The sequence below is a fragment of the Haemaphysalis longicornis genome, unplaced genomic scaffold (assembly GCF_048455015.1).
Source record: "Haemaphysalis longicornis isolate Haplotype H1 unplaced genomic scaffold, Haemaphysalis longicornis Haplotype H1 scaffold_9, whole genome shotgun sequence".
Taxonomy (NCBI): Eukaryota; Metazoa; Arthropoda; class Arachnida; order Ixodida; family Ixodidae; genus Haemaphysalis; species Haemaphysalis longicornis.
Window position 1 is genome coordinate 57,222,935 of NW_027526460.1, and position 16,999 is coordinate 57,239,933.

Here is a 16,999-nt window from a genome sequence, read left to right on the forward strand (position 1 = left end):
CACCCGATAAGCAAGCGATAAAGGGCTCCCGATAAACACTTCATTCAATTGCCCGCTCTCGACACACTGCTCTCGCTCCTCGTGCGGTCTGCATCTTCCATAGCATCGGCGCCCGCTCAACAGGTAATCGCGCAGCAAGGATAGGTCATCATCGCGCACTTGTGTCAGTCTGGCAACAAAATAGCGAACGGATCACCCGTCGGATGCGCTTTCGGAGCAGCTGTTGAGATGACTGATTGCGCTCTGTCGAGAGCGATGCGCTCACGAATGATGCCACATTTATGACTTTAGCTGGTGCTGGACACGTCGCAGCTCGCCGCCTGCGCGGAGCAATGGTGGTCTGTGCTCGCTGCACTCCCCTGGCGCGCGTCTTGGCGAAGAGCTCTGCTCGGCCGGCGCTCTACCGCGCACCCAGACTGCGAACTCTCGCCTTCTGGAGCTCGCAGTATGGGACGAACGACGACGAATTTCGTCGCAACCGACGCGCCTGGGCTTTGGTTGGCGCCGGTGTCACGGCGGGACTTCTCTGGGCATCCCCTCGGGTCCACGCCAAGAAAGGTAACTTGTCGTGGCTGCTTGCGAAGTTGTTCGGATGTGCTCGATGTTGCACGCGTTTAACTTTCAGCCACGACGAATGCGGACGAAGCTGTGGACGGCCTTCCCGTGTACACCGCCGAAGAGGTTGCCAAGCACGACTCGAAGGAGAAGAGGATATGGGTGACCTTTAGGTGCGGCGTGTACGACGTTACCGATTTCGTGGACGAGCACCCGGGAGGGGACAAGATCCTGCTCGGTGCCGGCGGCGGCATCGACCCGTTCTGGAACCTCTACGCGGTTCACAAGACACCAGAGGTAAGCCGTACTACCAAGACCTGTCAGTACAACAGTACTACCGTGTGGCCACTCAGTTATGCAGTTTGCTTTTCTTGGACAAGTTTCATCTTCCTCACAAAGCCATTCAGTTGCCATAGTTCCTGTATGCAGTGTGGCTACATTACCGCAGCAATGTATGTACACATACAGTGATTGATAACGTATAAAAGCTTCACTGGGTTGTTTATGATCAATGGTACGAGCTTACGTACTCAGTATGATTGAATGCTTTCGCAAAAAAGTCGAACGGATACTGCAGGTTGAAAACAATAGGATAAATCATGCTGGTGGACGAGTAAAACAGCCCTGTTTGTATCTGCAACCATTATGCAGCCATGCTCGTTCTTAAGTGACAGAAGCTAATTCATCTTAACTGAAAAGCGGTGCACTGCAAAGGTTAAGAAAAGATCCTGAAGGACGACGTGCGTCATCCACCAGGATCTGTACTTATCCTTTTCAGTGCACCGGTTTACAGCTATGGCCTGCCAACTAGCTCCTCAAACAATAAAAGAACGTTTGCACATTTTTCTTATGACAACGATAGCTCAGGAGGTTTCGAATCCATCTGAATGGTGCATACCCTTCAGAAGGTGTAGGTTTTGAGCAGATGGAACTACAGGAAAAAAGAAAAACTACAAGCATACATAACTGCCCTTTTATAATTTGTTCCAACTCCATTCTAACCCCAAAGGATGTTGTTTTCACCCCCCCTCCCCCTTCCAAAAAAAAAGACGAGTAGTGTTAACAAGCTATCAAATTTCCCACTATCTGACATCACATCATTGGCGAGGTAGTCAAGACAGAGTGATCATAATGACATCATCGGCTGCCTCTCCGTTCACAATCATGTTAAGTTCACTCGTCGGTACACATTTCATTAGGCAACAGCGGGCCACAATTTGAAAAATTCAATACAAATTTAAACAGGAGGTACTCCCAAACTTTATATTTCTCTGTATAACTTATAAATGTATTAAATCCATGCTAGAAGTCAAGCGGTGCCGTGAAATAAAATTGCAGGTACCAATACAGTGCTAGCACAATCGTGTTTACTGGCGGCAGCTTATGTTGGCGGCCGTCAGAGTTCAAAAGTGGCACAGTTGTTGTCCTGACATGGCAGCCTTTCGAATGAACCACACGTATTCTGTCTTCAGCCTCCTGTTTAATGAGGGGCAGTGTCCAAATATGGGGCTTGGCGCTCTGAAGCTGCACACCTGCGCTATGGACACATGCCGTAGTGGAGGCCTCCAGTATAATTGTGAACACCTGGGGATCTTTATTGTGCACCGAAATCTTGACCTACGGGTGTTCTCACTTTTTGCCTCCATCTGAAAAGCGGCCGCTGTGGTCAGTATCGAACCCGTGTCCTTGGGCTCAGCGGCACAGCCACCGAGCCACAGCGATGAGTGAGGGGATGTGTCATGGCGGAGAACTCGCTGATGTGTTCAGAGCAGACATTCCACTTCTGGCACACTCTTTGCCATGCCCTCGGGGTTCCCAGAGGGTTCAACCAATTTTATAGGCACACGCGTACCATTGTGATGTGAACAGCCGAGTGAGGAACGTGACTTGGATGATGCAGAAGCTTCTCGGAAAAGTCTCGCTTACTGGAAGACGGATGATTTAGCTCAATGGGAGCTCTACCTAATTAGAGGGAGTGCTTTGACAGTAGTAGCAGTGCTATGGTCTATATGGGGCTGTTTCTTTGTGATTACTTTTACAAGCCACAGGTGTTTTCAGCAAGCCGGGCCTAAATTTAACTTAAAGCACTGCTTTTGACGCCCTTTATTACCGCGCTAATAATGTGTGTGCCAGGGAGTTGCAGAAGGTGCCACAAAACTTCCCTCACTGTACTCCTGATCACTGTTATAGATTTCGAGTAAATGAACTTTACGTGCTTCCTTTGCTGCTGCCACGGTGAAGCATGCTTGGACAGTGGCGTTAAATTAGTGCAACAAAAAGTTGCACTGGAGGCGATGTCTGCATCTCACCTTCTCCTCCTGCTGTTGTCCAAGACAAAAGGCCAGGTGCTTGGACTCCACGTGCAGCCATTGCATTCTGGGAAACCCTTTGCAGATCCTTGCCCTGCTGGAGACGTTCCGCATTGGGAACCTGGCTGCTGACGATGTGGGCTCTGCGACCGCTGGGATGGACGACGACCCCTACTCGACAGACCCCAAGCGGCACCCAGCCCTGAAACCTGCCTCAACAAAGCCCTTCAATGCCGAACCTCCCTTGGCCGTCTTGGCCGACCAGTACAAAACACCCAAGTGCGTGCAACTTGTATTTCTTATCATAGCCACCTTTATGCGACAGCTGGATATGCACTTTTTGGCATTGCACACAATGCTGGAACAAGAGTGGATTTACCGTACTTTTTTTTTTTTTGCAGTGCCCCTTTTCTTAATGGGCAAAAAAGGGGAAGGGGTTGCAACTGAAATGTCCATAAATGCAGAACAATTTGACACCTATGCGCAACAATTATTGTTGGGTGCGCTGCTTTGATTTCCCAAACCAGGCAGTCCATATTCTAGACGGAATATTGTTTGAAGAGGAGGGTGCAGCTTGACGTTTCCAGTGCGGTAATTGTGAAAGCATTCTACCACAAAATTTCTAGCGAACACCCACGTTTGAAGGAACACCCGTCCCTTTTTTATTGTTCATCTGTCTGTTTGGAATGATATTCCGGTACATCACCCTCCCCCCAAAAATGGCGAGACCTTGAAGTTGATAACGCCTCGGTAAAAACCGAGGCGGGGGCGATACCACGAGGCAGTGGGGTCATGCATCTGATGCCGGGCAATATAGGTCCGACTGAGCTGGCTGCCCCATTTGTACCTTTGTCAGGAAACTGTAAAAACACTTCTTTCACGTATGTGCTCCAGGTGAGGTGCAGCTACATGGTTGAGAAGGTTGAGGCCGTCCAGTGGCATCGCCAGAGTAGGAGCAGTGCAAGCAAGACTTGTACGCCATTTCGAAGTGCACAGGAAGCGTGTGCGAGAGTGGAATACCAACTGCTTTTCGACCTGATTTACGGGAAATCCCCAAGGTGGAGTAAGTTCCTGCGAAGCAAAGTTCGACATCCACCTAAATGCAGCCGTACGGCTACAAAGGAAAGCGATACAGCTTTCTCGGAAACTTCGCAGGTGATAAAAAATTCGTCCTGGTCCAGGATTCCAACCCGAAACTGGTAGAGCGACTGCTCCGGTTAAGCGGTGGTCCTGGGTTTGTAGCCGTATGGCTGCATTCAGGTGGATGTCAAACTTTCCTTCGCACCAACTGCTTTCGCAATAGTGCCATGGCAAGAATAAGTTGAAAACAGCGATGAGCTACGGATGGCCTGTTTTAGCTCGTGTTTTCGTGCCTTTTTTCAACATTGATCAAAAGATCCCCCTTTCTCTTTTATTCCCATTAGGTATGGCAAAAAGGGGGGCAAAACAATTGTTGGGATGGTATCATACCTTAAAAGGTCTAGGAAAATAGCAGTCTGGTAATTAGCATACCTGCCAACTCTCCCAATTTGCGCGGGAGACTCCAGATTTTTTACTTATTCCCCTGATTATATTGGGATGGCCATAGATCCCCTGATAAAGCGCCCCAACTGCGCCGCAAAAAAGAAGACACGTAAAGCAGCACCGCTGCATTGTAATTTCCATTGAGTAGGTAGCCAGCCTAAATCAGCGAGCGAAAGTCGTATACAAGCAATTTGAGTTCATGAGGATGTAGGCCTTTTTTTATAGCTCTGTTGACAACATGTCGTCGAAGCCAAAGAAGTAGTATTTGCTGTTTTTCTTAACGATTTCTATTTGTTATGCCACCCCAGGAAAGGCAACCACTTTGAATTGTGCATGATGTGTGCATGCAACGTGAGCGTGGCACGCGGCGGGAAAATCGTTATAAAACTGAATTTGGCAACGACCAAGCACCGGAACTTTGTTAGCGCTGCTGAGAACCAGGGGACTGTGGCAATTTCTTTGTCAACAGCAATGTCATGCTGAATTTGCTTGGTTTGCTTAGATGAGATCAGCCTTGAACTCAAGGCTGATCTCGTATGCTTGGCAGGTCACGTATGCTGCAAAAGAAGTCCCCACCCCCCATTTCTTCTTGCGAACAATCTCCTGATTTTCGAGGTCGCCAGGTATGAATTGGTGCACTCTTTGCGGGTATTGTAGGAACTGAAACTGGGTGCAGCTTTCGCCGAGTGTCATGTCCCCAGAGCGGAAAGCTGGTGGTGAGTGAGCGCCCTGGGGCGTGCGCCTTGCACAGGCAGAGTGTGAGCAGTGCATGTTCCTCTGCCAGCACAGTGAGCTGTTCTACGTGCGCAACCACCTGCCCGTGCCTCTGGTGGACCCCAAGGAGTATGTGCTGGAGATCGAGGACTGCGACGGCAACTGCCACACCCTCACCCTGGAGGACATCAAGACCAAGTTCCCCAAGGTGTCCGTCACCTCGGTCGTCCAGTGCGCTGGCAGCCGCCGTTCCGAGCAGAACAAGGCGAGTGGCTCCCCCACCCCTTGCAGAACAGTTCAATACCATGTTCTCCCTCCAAATGCCTTGTGTATGACTGCAGTGTTCCAAGCAGCAGATCAGTGTTGCGTGTCCGTGGGGGGTGGAGGCAAGTGGAGACTTCAGAAGCGACTCGCGCAGACGATGGCTGTTGAGCATACTCATGTGAACATCCCTGCTGTCACATGCTGACAACAAAAACTTGTCTTACACATGGATAATGGAGAACAGAAAGCTTGCATTATCATTCAACAGTGTTATCAACTTGCTGTGTGTGTGGACAGACAGAACTGACGAAAGTTCCTTCTCAGCAGTGGCCTCTGTTTACGGCAGTAGCAGTGCTGGCCTCCCGGAGCAACTAGGCTAGGATATCGCGCTGCCTGAGTGCTGCGTGAACCTGGTAACTGGAGCAGCCTGTTAATGGTGCGCGCCTCCTCTCGCAGATCAAGAAAGTGAAGGGCCTGGACTGGGGCCCCTGTGCCATTGGCAATGCCACCTGGTCTGGGGCACGACTGGTGGACGTGTTGCGCTACCTGGGCATCGACCTCTCCGACGAGCGAATCCAGCACTTTGTCATGGAAGGCATGGACACGGACCCTACCGGCATGCCCTACGGCTCCTCCTTCCCGGCCTACAAGGGACTCAACCCAGAGGTGGGCTCCTCTGCACCCGCGTGAAGGCGTACGTGGGAAATGTTCGGTCATTCACGAAGCGTTCAGAAGTTATGGGAGGATGGATGTTTCTTGTGCCACCTTGTGACCAGAGTGAAAATTTTAGGTATAGGTAGCATAAAGGCTGGAGTGAGGAATTCAGGTATAAATAGGTGTATAGGTAGTGGCCATTCTTGGAAGGGGTGAATAGGGGGTTGGCAAGTATGTGCGAATGAGCAAGAGTCGGCATCTAGCTCTAGACAAATCGGAAATTGAAATTTTCAAGAGTAGGGCTGCCCTGAAAAGTACATTGCAAATCAGCGTGATGCCGTTGCATTAGTTACCAAGCATTATCCAGACTGTATGAACAAACGAAGGCTCACACTAACCAGTGTGATAAAGGCTGAAGTGAACTGAACTTCACTTCCTCCTTTAATTTTCCTGCCAGGGAGATGTGCTGCTGGCCTACGAAATGAACGGCGAGACCCTGCCCCGCGACCACGGCTACCCTGTGCGTGCCATCGTGCCAGGCATTGTGGGTGCCCGCAATGTCAAGTGGCTGGCACGCATCCAGCTCAGCCCCGAAGAGAGCAACTCCCACTGGCAGAAGAACGACTACAAGGGTACGCTGGGCGAAAGGCAGGGGGCGACGCACTTGCAATCCGGTGTTTAGCAGAAGAGCAGGGGATCTCAAAGAGCGTCCAAAATCTAACGCATTTGCAGTCGCAGAGAATGTCCTTCGGGATTTTTTGCACGATGTTGCCACTTCCGGGTAAAAGCCTATCAAAAGGAACAAGGTGGTCATTCTCAATAATCTTTTGTACTAGCTCACTAAAACAATATTAATCCGTCAGCAGCCCATCGAAGATGTGCCATTACGCCTTTGCACTGCTGAATTCGCGACAATGACAAGCATGACTGGGACTCGAGACATGTGCAGCTGTTTGTTCCTGTGATCACTGCTGATGCTACAAGGAAGGGCCTTTTTCCCTGCGCAGGCTTCTGCCCATCGACCGACTGGGACACGGTGGACTTCACGAGTGCCCCGGCCATCCAGGAGCTGCCCATCACGTCGGTGGTGTGCAGCCCAGCTGAGGGCGAGGCGGTGACCCCCCAGGAGGGCAAGGTGGCCGTCAAGGGCTACGCCTGGAGCGGGGGTGGCCGCCGGGTGGTGCGGGTGGACGTGAGCGCCGACGGGGGCGAGAACTGGACGCCCGCTGAGCTGCAGAGCGAGGACACCACCCTGCACCGGGCCTGGGCCTGGACCCTCTGGAAGGTATGGGTGGACAGGCACTGCGGGTGGTTTGGCCACCCGATGAATCTCGCCAGCCAGCAGGTGTGGTGGCAGTGCAAGCGGACGTGAAGGGACACTGAAGTGAATTTGTCAAGCTCTCGGTTTTGTTTGCACTGCGTAGACTGGCTCAAATTAACACACTTTTCATTGTTTATCCGGTTGATAAGTCGGTAATTATTTTATAAAGCGCGAAAGAAGAAAAACTACCATGCGCGGTTTGCGGCGGCCGCACCAACTAAAGGCTGTGACGACAGGAGGAGATGCACCTTGACTGGATGATGTCCAAGGTTAGCATTCAAACAAGTTTCGGTTTCGGTTCTGTAAAACATGCTTGATATCCGACGGCATCGTTGGATGGGCATTGTTGATATCTCAGTAATCATCGTACCGCGCTTCTGCCATGTTGTCGGCTGTAAAATGCACAAGATAAGCCTCCCAGGATGGCTTGGAATCGTAGCAATCACTAGCCGTGGCCTACACAGTGGATGAACGCCCTCCGCGTCACCGCAGACGCTCAAATGCCATGCGCTTTTCCCCCATATTTGGAGCTTGCCTCACTCATGCCTGTATCGTAAAAAGGGTGTTCGCACCAGGCCAAGGGTCTGCTGATTCTAGCCTGTGCCCACTGCCCGCAAGTGGTCGGTGCTTATGGCAACAGCACGCCAGCGAGAACTCGCTAGCACTTCAATGTCAGCCTGCGCGCGTTCTGTGAACTAGTTCACAGAACGCGCGCAGCACTGGCCACGGGCCAGTGCTGCCAGTGTTGGAAATATAAGGTATGCAATGTATAACCAGTTTACACTTTTATTTAGTTTTAGCATTTCAAGCAGCTTAGGTGACTACTTGTTGTATGGTGCTCGTGCAGTAAGCGTCCCCCAAATTTTCACAATATCTCACGTCGAGCAATTGCATTCCCGAGACGGAAAAGTGTTCGCAAATGCGTGGTTGTGCTGCTGACCGCTGTGCTTGTTCTGCCAGCGCAAAAAACTGCTTCGTGCTCCCTAGTTTTACGCTGTACGGTAAAAGTATCAGTTTATTTTATTTCCTTGGTACCTATATCGACTTCGCTGACTCTTTTCCCGCCTTCAAGTGGCCTTAGATTTTCCTACTCGCTTACCAGTCAGCGAAGCGTCGCATGTGCGCTTGTGTGGACCGACCAAGTCATCTCCTCCTGATGTCACATGAAAATGCCACAGAAAACGGGCGAGGCTGCAGAAAGGAGGACAGCATTTTCTAATTGATTTTTCTACTAAAAATTACGCCCATCTTTCCGCGAGGGAACCCTGGTGTGATGCGACGCATCGGGGGGTTCGTTCGGAGTGACGCTGGTATTGGATTGTGTCACCCCACTCGCTGAAGGGACCGTCGCTTCCATCACGTCTTCATCAGAAGAATCAAGTCAACCACGCAGTCAAGCTAAGTGACGCGAAGTCGAACGAGACCGAGCGCTGACTGAACCGCCGCAGTGCGATACCCACTTTATATTCACAGCACCTCAAGGAGAGGAGACAACGGAGGAGAGTCGCGCATGCGCACACTTGCGCGACGAGAGCGGAGCGAAGCGAGCGAAGTGCGCGCACACAGCTGTTGTTTATGATAATGAGACGGAGTGAGAGCGTTGCGCGCACAGCTGTCGGAGAGAAGACGGGAGGAGAGTCGCGCATGCGCAGCTGGCGTGCGGACGCCGGACTACGCCGACGCAGGAGGGACATGCCTCGGAGCAAGAGATGCGTCGCATCTAATAAATTCGCATAAATGCGCTCAGAATGGTTGAAACATGGCCTATTTTTGTTATTTTTTAACCTATGTGCTTGCGATTTACACATTAAGTGTACTTTAACATCCCGAGCACAAATGTGCAGTCAGTTTTCGTCTGTGGGGTGTAAGTTTAGAGTTGTGCAACATGTTATGCCACTCTATTTCGGGCAATTTTTTCATGATCTACCTATGAAATACTCAAATACTTTCTATTTCTTTGTCCTGTAGAAGGACCAGGGAGTGCAACTATACCACAGCAGTAATTTTAGCATTGTTTCTGCAAATGCTGTAAACTTAATGTCAGGTCATTAATTACCAGTGTTTTTGTAAAACGAGCTGCATAAAATCTTGTCAGGAAAAATAAATTGTATATTTTTGTGTTTTTATAGCACTGTTCAGTTCATAAGCTTTTGAATGCAGCAAAAATGATACAAATCGAACCAGTACATCTCAAAATATTGTACCCACCAGTTGACCTCGTGGGAGACAAATGGATTCTGAGAAAACTGCACGAAGTTTGGAAACATAGGCAACTTGAAAGGGCGACAGCTTTGTGAATACTTGTGATACAGCTATGATATTTCGCAGGTACATTGTTTGGGCTGCAAATAAAATTAATACAGCAAATTGATTTTTTTTGCAAATTTTCGGTCTTCACGAGCAATGTCTCCCCCTAAGTGTAACTGGGCAAGGGCTATCGTCTGTTAGTACTTGGTTGGCAGAGCCCAGGGAAAAAGACCTACCTCTTGGTTTTGACAGCTGACTAGATACAGCAGTCTGGGAGAATGTTTCAAGCGTGCTTTTCTTCTTGCATGCTAATTCTTTGCGGCAACCCTCTGGTTTGAAGGGGCTCCACGAAGGCTGACCCAACATAATATGGCTCAGCAAAGAAGAGCCATGCTTATTTTCGTGAATTTTGCTGCACCAACCAAGCAATGCGTACACTATGGGCTTCCCTTGGGCAGCCATGGTTGTTCATCAAAGCTGAAAAGAGAACAAAAAGTCATGTTTGAATGCCGCTCTAGCGGAAAGTGAAATTTAAGTTTAACTGTGTTTCTCTATATTGTAAACAAAACTGAGCTTCAGGTTTTCGTGCATTACGAAAGCATTTTGATCCGTGCCAACAATTTGGCTGAACAATGAACCACATGTCTCATTGCAACTGTGGTTCTGCAGGCCAGGAAAGTCAATCTCACAGTAGACGAGCAGGTTGTGCAGTGACTACGCTGCATGTAGCCCAACCTGTTTATTTTGCCAAAGTAGATGCTGTTCAGCTCCAGTAGACAGCTGTGATGTGTGACATCTGCCTTGGGGCTTCTGTGGTGGTGGCTGTGACCATGTTGTATCATATACTAGAGGGAAATCTGGCGCTGTAATAGCTGCCGTCTTGGGGCTTGCGATTGTCGCAGACTGCTTGCGTTCATCGTCGTCGATGCTTGTGGCTTAATTTTACTGCACAAATTTCAAGCGCGAAAATTCAGACACAGGACGGGCGGGACGAGGACTAGCGCTTGTCCTTGTCCCGTCTGAATTTTCAGGCTTGAAATTCATTCAATAGATTACCAACTAGCTCGAACCCACACGTTGTCAATTTTACTGTGCCACTTCAGCGACGGGGGGCCATGTGCTGCCATGGCTGGTATTTCATTGTGCAAAACGAGCAAGCACAGTGATGGTAGCCGACGCTATACCAATCAATGACAGGAGCAGGAATGTGGGCAGCAGCATTGCATGTGGCCTTTAAGAACTATCTCGAACTGAAAGAATCCCACTTCAGAGCTGGTCTGCGAGTGGCCCAGTGTTTGCACACTGGTTGAAGAGTGGCTGACCGCAACAGTTCCCCCAGGTTGCCGTCCAAGACGTTTAACTGCGAAGCCATGCAGCTGCAGTGGAGCAGTGCGGGCGCTCGTGCGAATGTACGTTGAGAAGCCCCCCGCCCTTCTTTTCCCAGCTGGACCTCCCCGTGCCTCCCGGCAAGACGGAGCTGCAGATTGTGTGCAAGGCCGTGGACTCGTCGTACAACTCGCAGCCGGAAGGCGTGGCGGGCGTGTGGAACCTGCGGGGCGTGCTCAACAACGCCTGGTACCGCGTCAACGTCAGAGTCAATCGGCCGGCAGAGGAGTGAAGCTGTCGTCAGCTCCACACGAGCACTCGCTCCACAAACTGCCGCGACACGTGGCGCTGGTCCAGCTGTGGGAAGTAGTCTGGGTACACGGACGAGCAGTGGAAGCCCAGCACTTCCAGCGGATGCCGGTTCACCCGGCGCAACCTGCATTTAGGAGTTTCACGATGTCGGAAAAGGGGAGCGCTCAAAATGCATTTTTAAGGGGGAAAACACAACTAAATAAGAAGCACTTGCCCGGAATGCTCATATCATCATCATTGTATCGCATAAGAACTAGCCTCTCGGGCCACTCCGTGGAACTAATCTGTTAGTTGCCACAACTCAGACTAACTTGACTGGTGCTAAAAGAGTTTATTTCCAAAACCATTGTTTGCATTGTTGTTAACACATGTTACAGACATTTTGATGCATGGACACTAACTATTTGCCAGTGAATTCACAAAAAAACTTTAAAGTCTGTGTTTGAGTGCCCAAAGCAGCCGCTCCAACCTAGCGTGCAAAAGTTCACAGCTTTGAGTACGAGTGCATGCCGCAAGCGACCTAACCCCTAACAACAGTGAGGCTTATGTTCGTGGCTAAGCTAGCACACACATCTTTTGAAAGATGGGAGCAGTGCACAGTTAAACGGTAGATCAGGAAAAAAGAGGGTACACATGCATAACCCGCTTAGCTACGCATGTTTAACCAGATAGCCCAAATACAACCATTAGTCAACTTTGCAGTGACATTTCCTACCTATTTACAAACATCGATGCTGCATAAGTCACCAAGAGTAAAACTATTTACTAGCAAATCTACAGGTTGAATTTGAAGTGGCTGTTTCTGGATGCAATATAAAGCAAGTACACAAAGCAGTTGTTACAACACAGTGTGCAAAAGCCTTGAGTACAAGTGCAACTAGGCCGCAAGTGACCTTCCCAGAGAGCTGCACTTCCTGGAAACAACTGGGTCCGCTGTTAGTGGCTGGCCTACGCACAATTTTTCTCCATTCGAGATTGTCCAAGCAGCTAGCCCACACGCAACTCTTTGTCAACCGTGCAGCGACATATCCTACTTATTTACAAGCTTCGACGCTAGCTTAGTCATTGTTCAACTGTATATTAAAACTGTATTAAAAGTTACCCTACTGTTACCATGGCATTTGTCCTTTCTTCGCAGTTATGCAAAGTGGTCTGCTTGAGAAGTTCTCGTCCCCTGGTACAAATTACCCGAGGCGATAAAACGGGTGGAACTGGGTGATGAAGCTTTTCTCACTCACCGGTCGCCCGTCATGTCGTTGAGAAACTTCGCATAGGAGGGGCGCATATTGTGGGGCTCCACCACAGCCTGCAACAGAAAAGGCAGGTTTCCTTCAGGTGCCGTGAGTGTGGAGCACACCACACACACGTGGCAATCAGATCAACATTTCGCAGTCCCCACATATAGAACCACGAGTAGGTGCAAGCTTTTAATGCTCGCCAATAACACAATTGCACTGTTTTGCCCTGCAGTGCTGTTTTCTTCTTTTTTTTTTTTTTTTTAGCGCGAGCACGCTAGGTGCCCCCACCTTATAAAATGGCCTCTGTCATGTGTGAAGCCTTGCAATGAAGGCCACGGAGTAAGAGAATGCCACATGTGCAAGAAAGTGTGTTGCTAGGCGACACCCAGGAGTGTTGGTGTTGGTGGCAGGGAGCATCTGAAGCATGCTGCCTGCCATGCCACTTCGCCACAGCCTTTCTACCCGACCATTGGGACTGGATCAGTGATCATGCTAGAAACAGCGTTGGCCGTGTGCGCCAGTAGGGAGTGCGGTAGCTGCACCTGATGCACACAGGGCAACGGTGTGTAGAGGAGGTTAGCGTGTGTATTGCAGGGTCCTCGCTGACACGGCCATGTGCCCCCGTGTTTGAGCTGCGTATTGCCTTTATGGCCTCTCAACAGCTTCAGGGAATGGGCAGGCCAAGTAGTTGACCGACATCGCTGCTTAGTGCTGCTGAACAGCACAGCACCAAGCTCGGTGCATGTTTGTCGACGCCAAAGTGATGGCTAAACTACACTAGGCTCGCAATAATACAAACTTTTGATTAATTCAACCAGATTTCAGTATTTTTGTTGGCCCACTATGTTTGCAATGTATTTTAAGGTCACTTAATTCAAACTGCTCCATTGCGTGAATTTGGTTAAATTCGTACTTTTTGCTGGTCCTTGCTGGCAGCACTTGCTGCTTCTAGTTGCACATTTGCATCCTTTATTTTATCAGTAACAGTCACAAATACAGCCAATTACCAGCATACACATGTCAAAGTGAAAATGCACGTGTGTGTGGATTGGGGAAAAAAGAATGAAAGCAAAAAACTGGCTCCTTTCGTTGCAAATGTCGACGAAAGACAGTGGTCGACTGGTGCCCCTGCCAAGTACATAAATGCCTCCCTCCTCTTTCTCGCTCACCTCTCATGCTGTTCCTCCCAAGATAACACACTAGAGGTTTGCTCAAATCAATTTTAATTTACCACGTTCCATTGCTCCGAGTCGGGTGTCTCGATGCCAGCGCTGCCGTACGGCGGAGATGCACGTGAATTGAGGCACCCTACTCCAGTGTTTATAGAACCACATTGCCCTACTCCACAAGCGTTCCAAGTGGAACGTGGAACCTACCTAGTGGAACTTTTTGTTGCTGTTTCCGTTTTATTTGTTTTAAATGCTGCCAGGAGCGCAGGCAACAGCAGGCAACGGTTTTCTGCAGTTGATGTTGCATCTCACTTGCTAAGGCGAAAATCAAGCACCCGTGAATTTTTTAATAAAGGAACACTGAAAATGTCACATATGTATTGATTTTCTGCCTTATATTTGCGCAATGTCTTGTCCTCGTTTAACAATGTTGACAAGTATGAACACTGACACCGGACTTGGACATCCAGATTTGGCTGTGGGTATACAAGACTATTGTGCAGCTTCTGTTTCACTTTGGCCGGGTGGCTGAATCGAGTCAGGCAGACAGACAGACAGACCAAAATTTCTCCATTTAAGTAGGCCAAAAAAGATTACTGTCTTTAAAAACAAGACGGCAGGCGGGGCAGGTGCATGATCCATTCGAGATTTTTTTTTTAAGTGTAACTAGCCCTTCAGTATTGTGTGTGAGTGTATTATTACATCTTTATGAACGTTTCATTACAACACAAGTCGGCGGTCTTTGTCATATTCATGAGAACTTGTAATAATTCAAACAACAACCTGGGGTCCCTTTGAGTTTGAGTTATCGCGAGTCTACTTTAATTAAACAACAACACCAAAAAAAAGGGATAACTTAAGCGTGGACTATGGTAAATTGTGGTACAGTGTTTGTTTTAATACAGCATGATTGGTGCCTGCACTGCATTATTATTTTTGCATTTGCTTTTTTAGCGATGTGGGTTTCCCAGCTCTGCAAAGCATTTGTTCGTAGTTTACATTGAAGTCTCTTGCAAATCCGTTGGGCGAAACTGTATTTATAGGCGTAATTGTTGTTCGGATTTAACGACGCCTGCATTTTACGACGCTTTTTCACGGTCCTGAGAAAGTTGTAGAATCAGGGTTCTACTGCATGTTAATAAATACATGCATAAACAAATAACTAAATAAGTAAAAAAAAAAATAAACAAGGCCGCGACATCTGCATTGTAGCCAGCTGCATGCAGTGATCACGGAAGGGGCTTAGCATTGACCATTGAGACAAATGAAGAAAGTATGTGAGCAGGCACCAAGGCTGTGGAAGGAGAGGGCGCTGGCAAGACGAAACAATTTTATGCCAGCAAGCCGGTGGCAATATCACACCTCACTGCATGGAAGTTGAAAGGAATCTCGAAATACCTTAAATTTTCACTCAAACCTAAACGACCTTTTTGTTTTTTTCGGTTTCGTTCTTGAACAAAAGATTAAACATCGTTCCTCAGCCTGCCTACTTACACCGCGAAGGAACGACTCATGAAACTTGGCCTCCACAACCCCTGAATGAACTCATCAAAGCCCAGCACGTGCCTCAGCTGCAAAGACTTGCCCTCACCCCCACAGGCCGTCAGGTTCTTCATAATATAGGCCGAACCCCGCCCCCTGCTCGTCTTAACCTACAGTGCATCCCCCTTTCCATTCGGCAACAACCCAGAACAGCGCCCATACCCAGGCACATGCACCCCATTTCCAACCGGGCGCGAAGAGAAGCTCGAGTACGCCACTTTGAGAAGCGTTACGGCAATGACCCGCAGAGCCACTACATGGATGTTGCACATCCCTCCCCGAATTCTCCGGCTACGCTTGTCACCCTGGACACTTCTGGCAACACCCTTACTGCGGCCACTTACCGAAATATGCCTCCACCCGAAGCCGAAGCCCTGGCCATTGCCCATGCCATTACTACACATCGAAATCGGCCTTACCTCACCATCATTAGCGATTCACAGCAAGCCTGCCGCCTTTACCAGGCTGATCTCGCCCCACAGCAAGCCTTACCCGTGCTACGCTGCCTGCCTCCGGACCTAGAAGTGACCATTGTCTGGACTCCTGGCCACGCCGGCCTGGTTGGGAATGAAGCGGCTCATGCCGCAGCCCGCGATCTGCACTACCGGGCACTCCCAACTTCAAGGACCGACACCGGGTGCTACCCTCCCACTACTGAAGACACGCTCCCTCCCCTTGATTCCACTTTCTGTTCCATACTGTCCCACTTCAGGCACACACGAAGTTGTCCTCACCACCCTAACCCCATCCCATCCCCCAACTCTGAGCAGTGGGAGTCCGGGCTGACCAGCTCAGCACCAGAGCGACAGCAAGCCCTGGTGCAACGAGCTCTGGACGCAACTCGGACTCGTGGCCTCCTGGACTTGGGAGGCTGAGCACATCGTGGTGTGCACAATAAAAGTTTATTCCTCCCCCTCCTCCTCCGTTTTTGTTCCAACCAAAAGATATTGTCTCTCTGCTCTGGTTTTCCTCCCGTTACGACACCTTGTTCCTCTGTAGGAGCAACAAGGAAATGGTGTGGGTCATATGCATGAGAATCCAGTAGTTTCCACAACTCCGCTCTCACATGTTGGCTGATATAAGCTGCAGGGCACTTCTGTTCATGAATGGGTCACAGCAGCCCACCACAGATGAAGGAGGCGGCTATGCTATGCAGAACGTCCTGAATGGTGCACACGTGTGTGTGTGAAGTGAGGCTTACGCAGAACATCATGACTCCGCATCCCAGGGCGTACAAGAGCTCGGGGCCCAATGGCAACGTGGGAGCGTAGCCTTTCCTTGCCGCCTGGCAGTACAGCACCTGCAGAGAAGCACGCAATCGCAGGTTCACACCACTCGCCTCTCGATCCAACGGGTCTTTGGGCAGACATGTCTCACATATCAAGCTGTGGGCAGTTACGCACTGGCCGTCAATGTTTCAATGTATTCTCAATGAGTTGGGCAAAGTGAGTCTGCCTTGTCAGTACGAAGCACTGGCAAGCTACCTGCAGGCAATCGGTCCCTAAGAATGAGAGGGTATGTTTGCACCGTGCTCTGAATCTGGTAAATGAGGTGAGGGGGTTCGGGATTCAACAGAAGGCTCAATTTCTGCGCCAGCTGGGCGTGATTAGCAAGACAACCTACAAAATTTGCCAAAGGCTCCTTGAAGATAGGCAGTACATCCAAAATAAAACAATCGAGTGATGTCAACAGCCAGTGGTCAAGGTTACCAAAAGGGTCGCTAGACCAGTTCTGGCTGCTTACAAGGCTTATCTACAAAGAGGCTCACATTAGTGACCTCGGGATGTCCCTATCACCAGCACGCAGTGGGCCAATGAACAGGGA

The 16,999-nt window shown here is 49.6% G+C and overlaps 2 protein-coding genes across 7 annotated transcripts in view; one reads left to right on the top strand and one right to left on the bottom strand.

Moving 5' to 3' along the window:
* Positions 1-11,386, top strand: Shop (sulfite oxidase). 2 transcript variants are annotated; one of them, XM_077685439.1, is made up of 9 exons: positions 1-123; positions 313-558; positions 626-852; positions 2,950-3,143; positions 5,178-5,367; positions 5,823-6,032; positions 6,478-6,652; positions 7,028-7,305; positions 11,033-11,386. In XM_077685439.1, the coding sequence occupies exons 2-9, from the start codon at positions 333-335 to the stop codon at positions 11,204-11,206; spliced, it is 1,674 nt and encodes a 557-aa protein (XP_077541565.1). In that variant the 5' UTR covers positions 1-123; positions 313-332; the 3' UTR covers positions 11,207-11,386. The 2 variants fall into 2 exon arrangements, with proteins under 2 accessions (XP_077541565.1, XP_077541564.1); XM_077685438.1 differs by having other exon boundaries at positions 92-558.
* Positions 11,215-16,999, bottom strand: part of LOC144153746 (transmembrane protein 135-like) — a 24,806-nt gene continuing 19,021 nt past the window's right edge. For all 5 annotated transcript variants that reach the window (XM_077685440.1, XM_077685441.1, XM_077685444.1 and 2 more), the window contains exons 11-13: positions 16,377-16,475; positions 12,465-12,532; positions 11,215-11,350 (exon numbers count right to left, since the gene is read on the bottom strand). In XM_077685440.1, coding sequence (XP_077541566.1) covers positions 11,215-11,350; positions 12,465-12,532; positions 16,377-16,475 — 303 coding nt within the window. The remainder of the gene's footprint in view (positions 11,351-12,464; positions 12,533-16,376; positions 16,476-16,999) is intronic.

Excerpts from the sequence above, each read along its gene's own strand:
- Shop (XM_077685438.1), top strand. The coding sequence starts at position 282 with ATGACTTTAGCTGGTGCTGGACACGTCGCAGCTCGCCGCCTGCGCGGA. Across the intron at positions 853-2,949 it reads CGGTTCACAAGACACCAGAG|ATCCTTGCCCTGCTGGAGAC; the intron begins GTAAGCCGTACT and ends AACCCTTTGCAG. Across the intron at positions 6,653-7,027 it reads GCAGAAGAACGACTACAAGG|GCTTCTGCCCATCGACCGAC; the intron begins GTACGCTGGGCG and ends TTCCCTGCGCAG.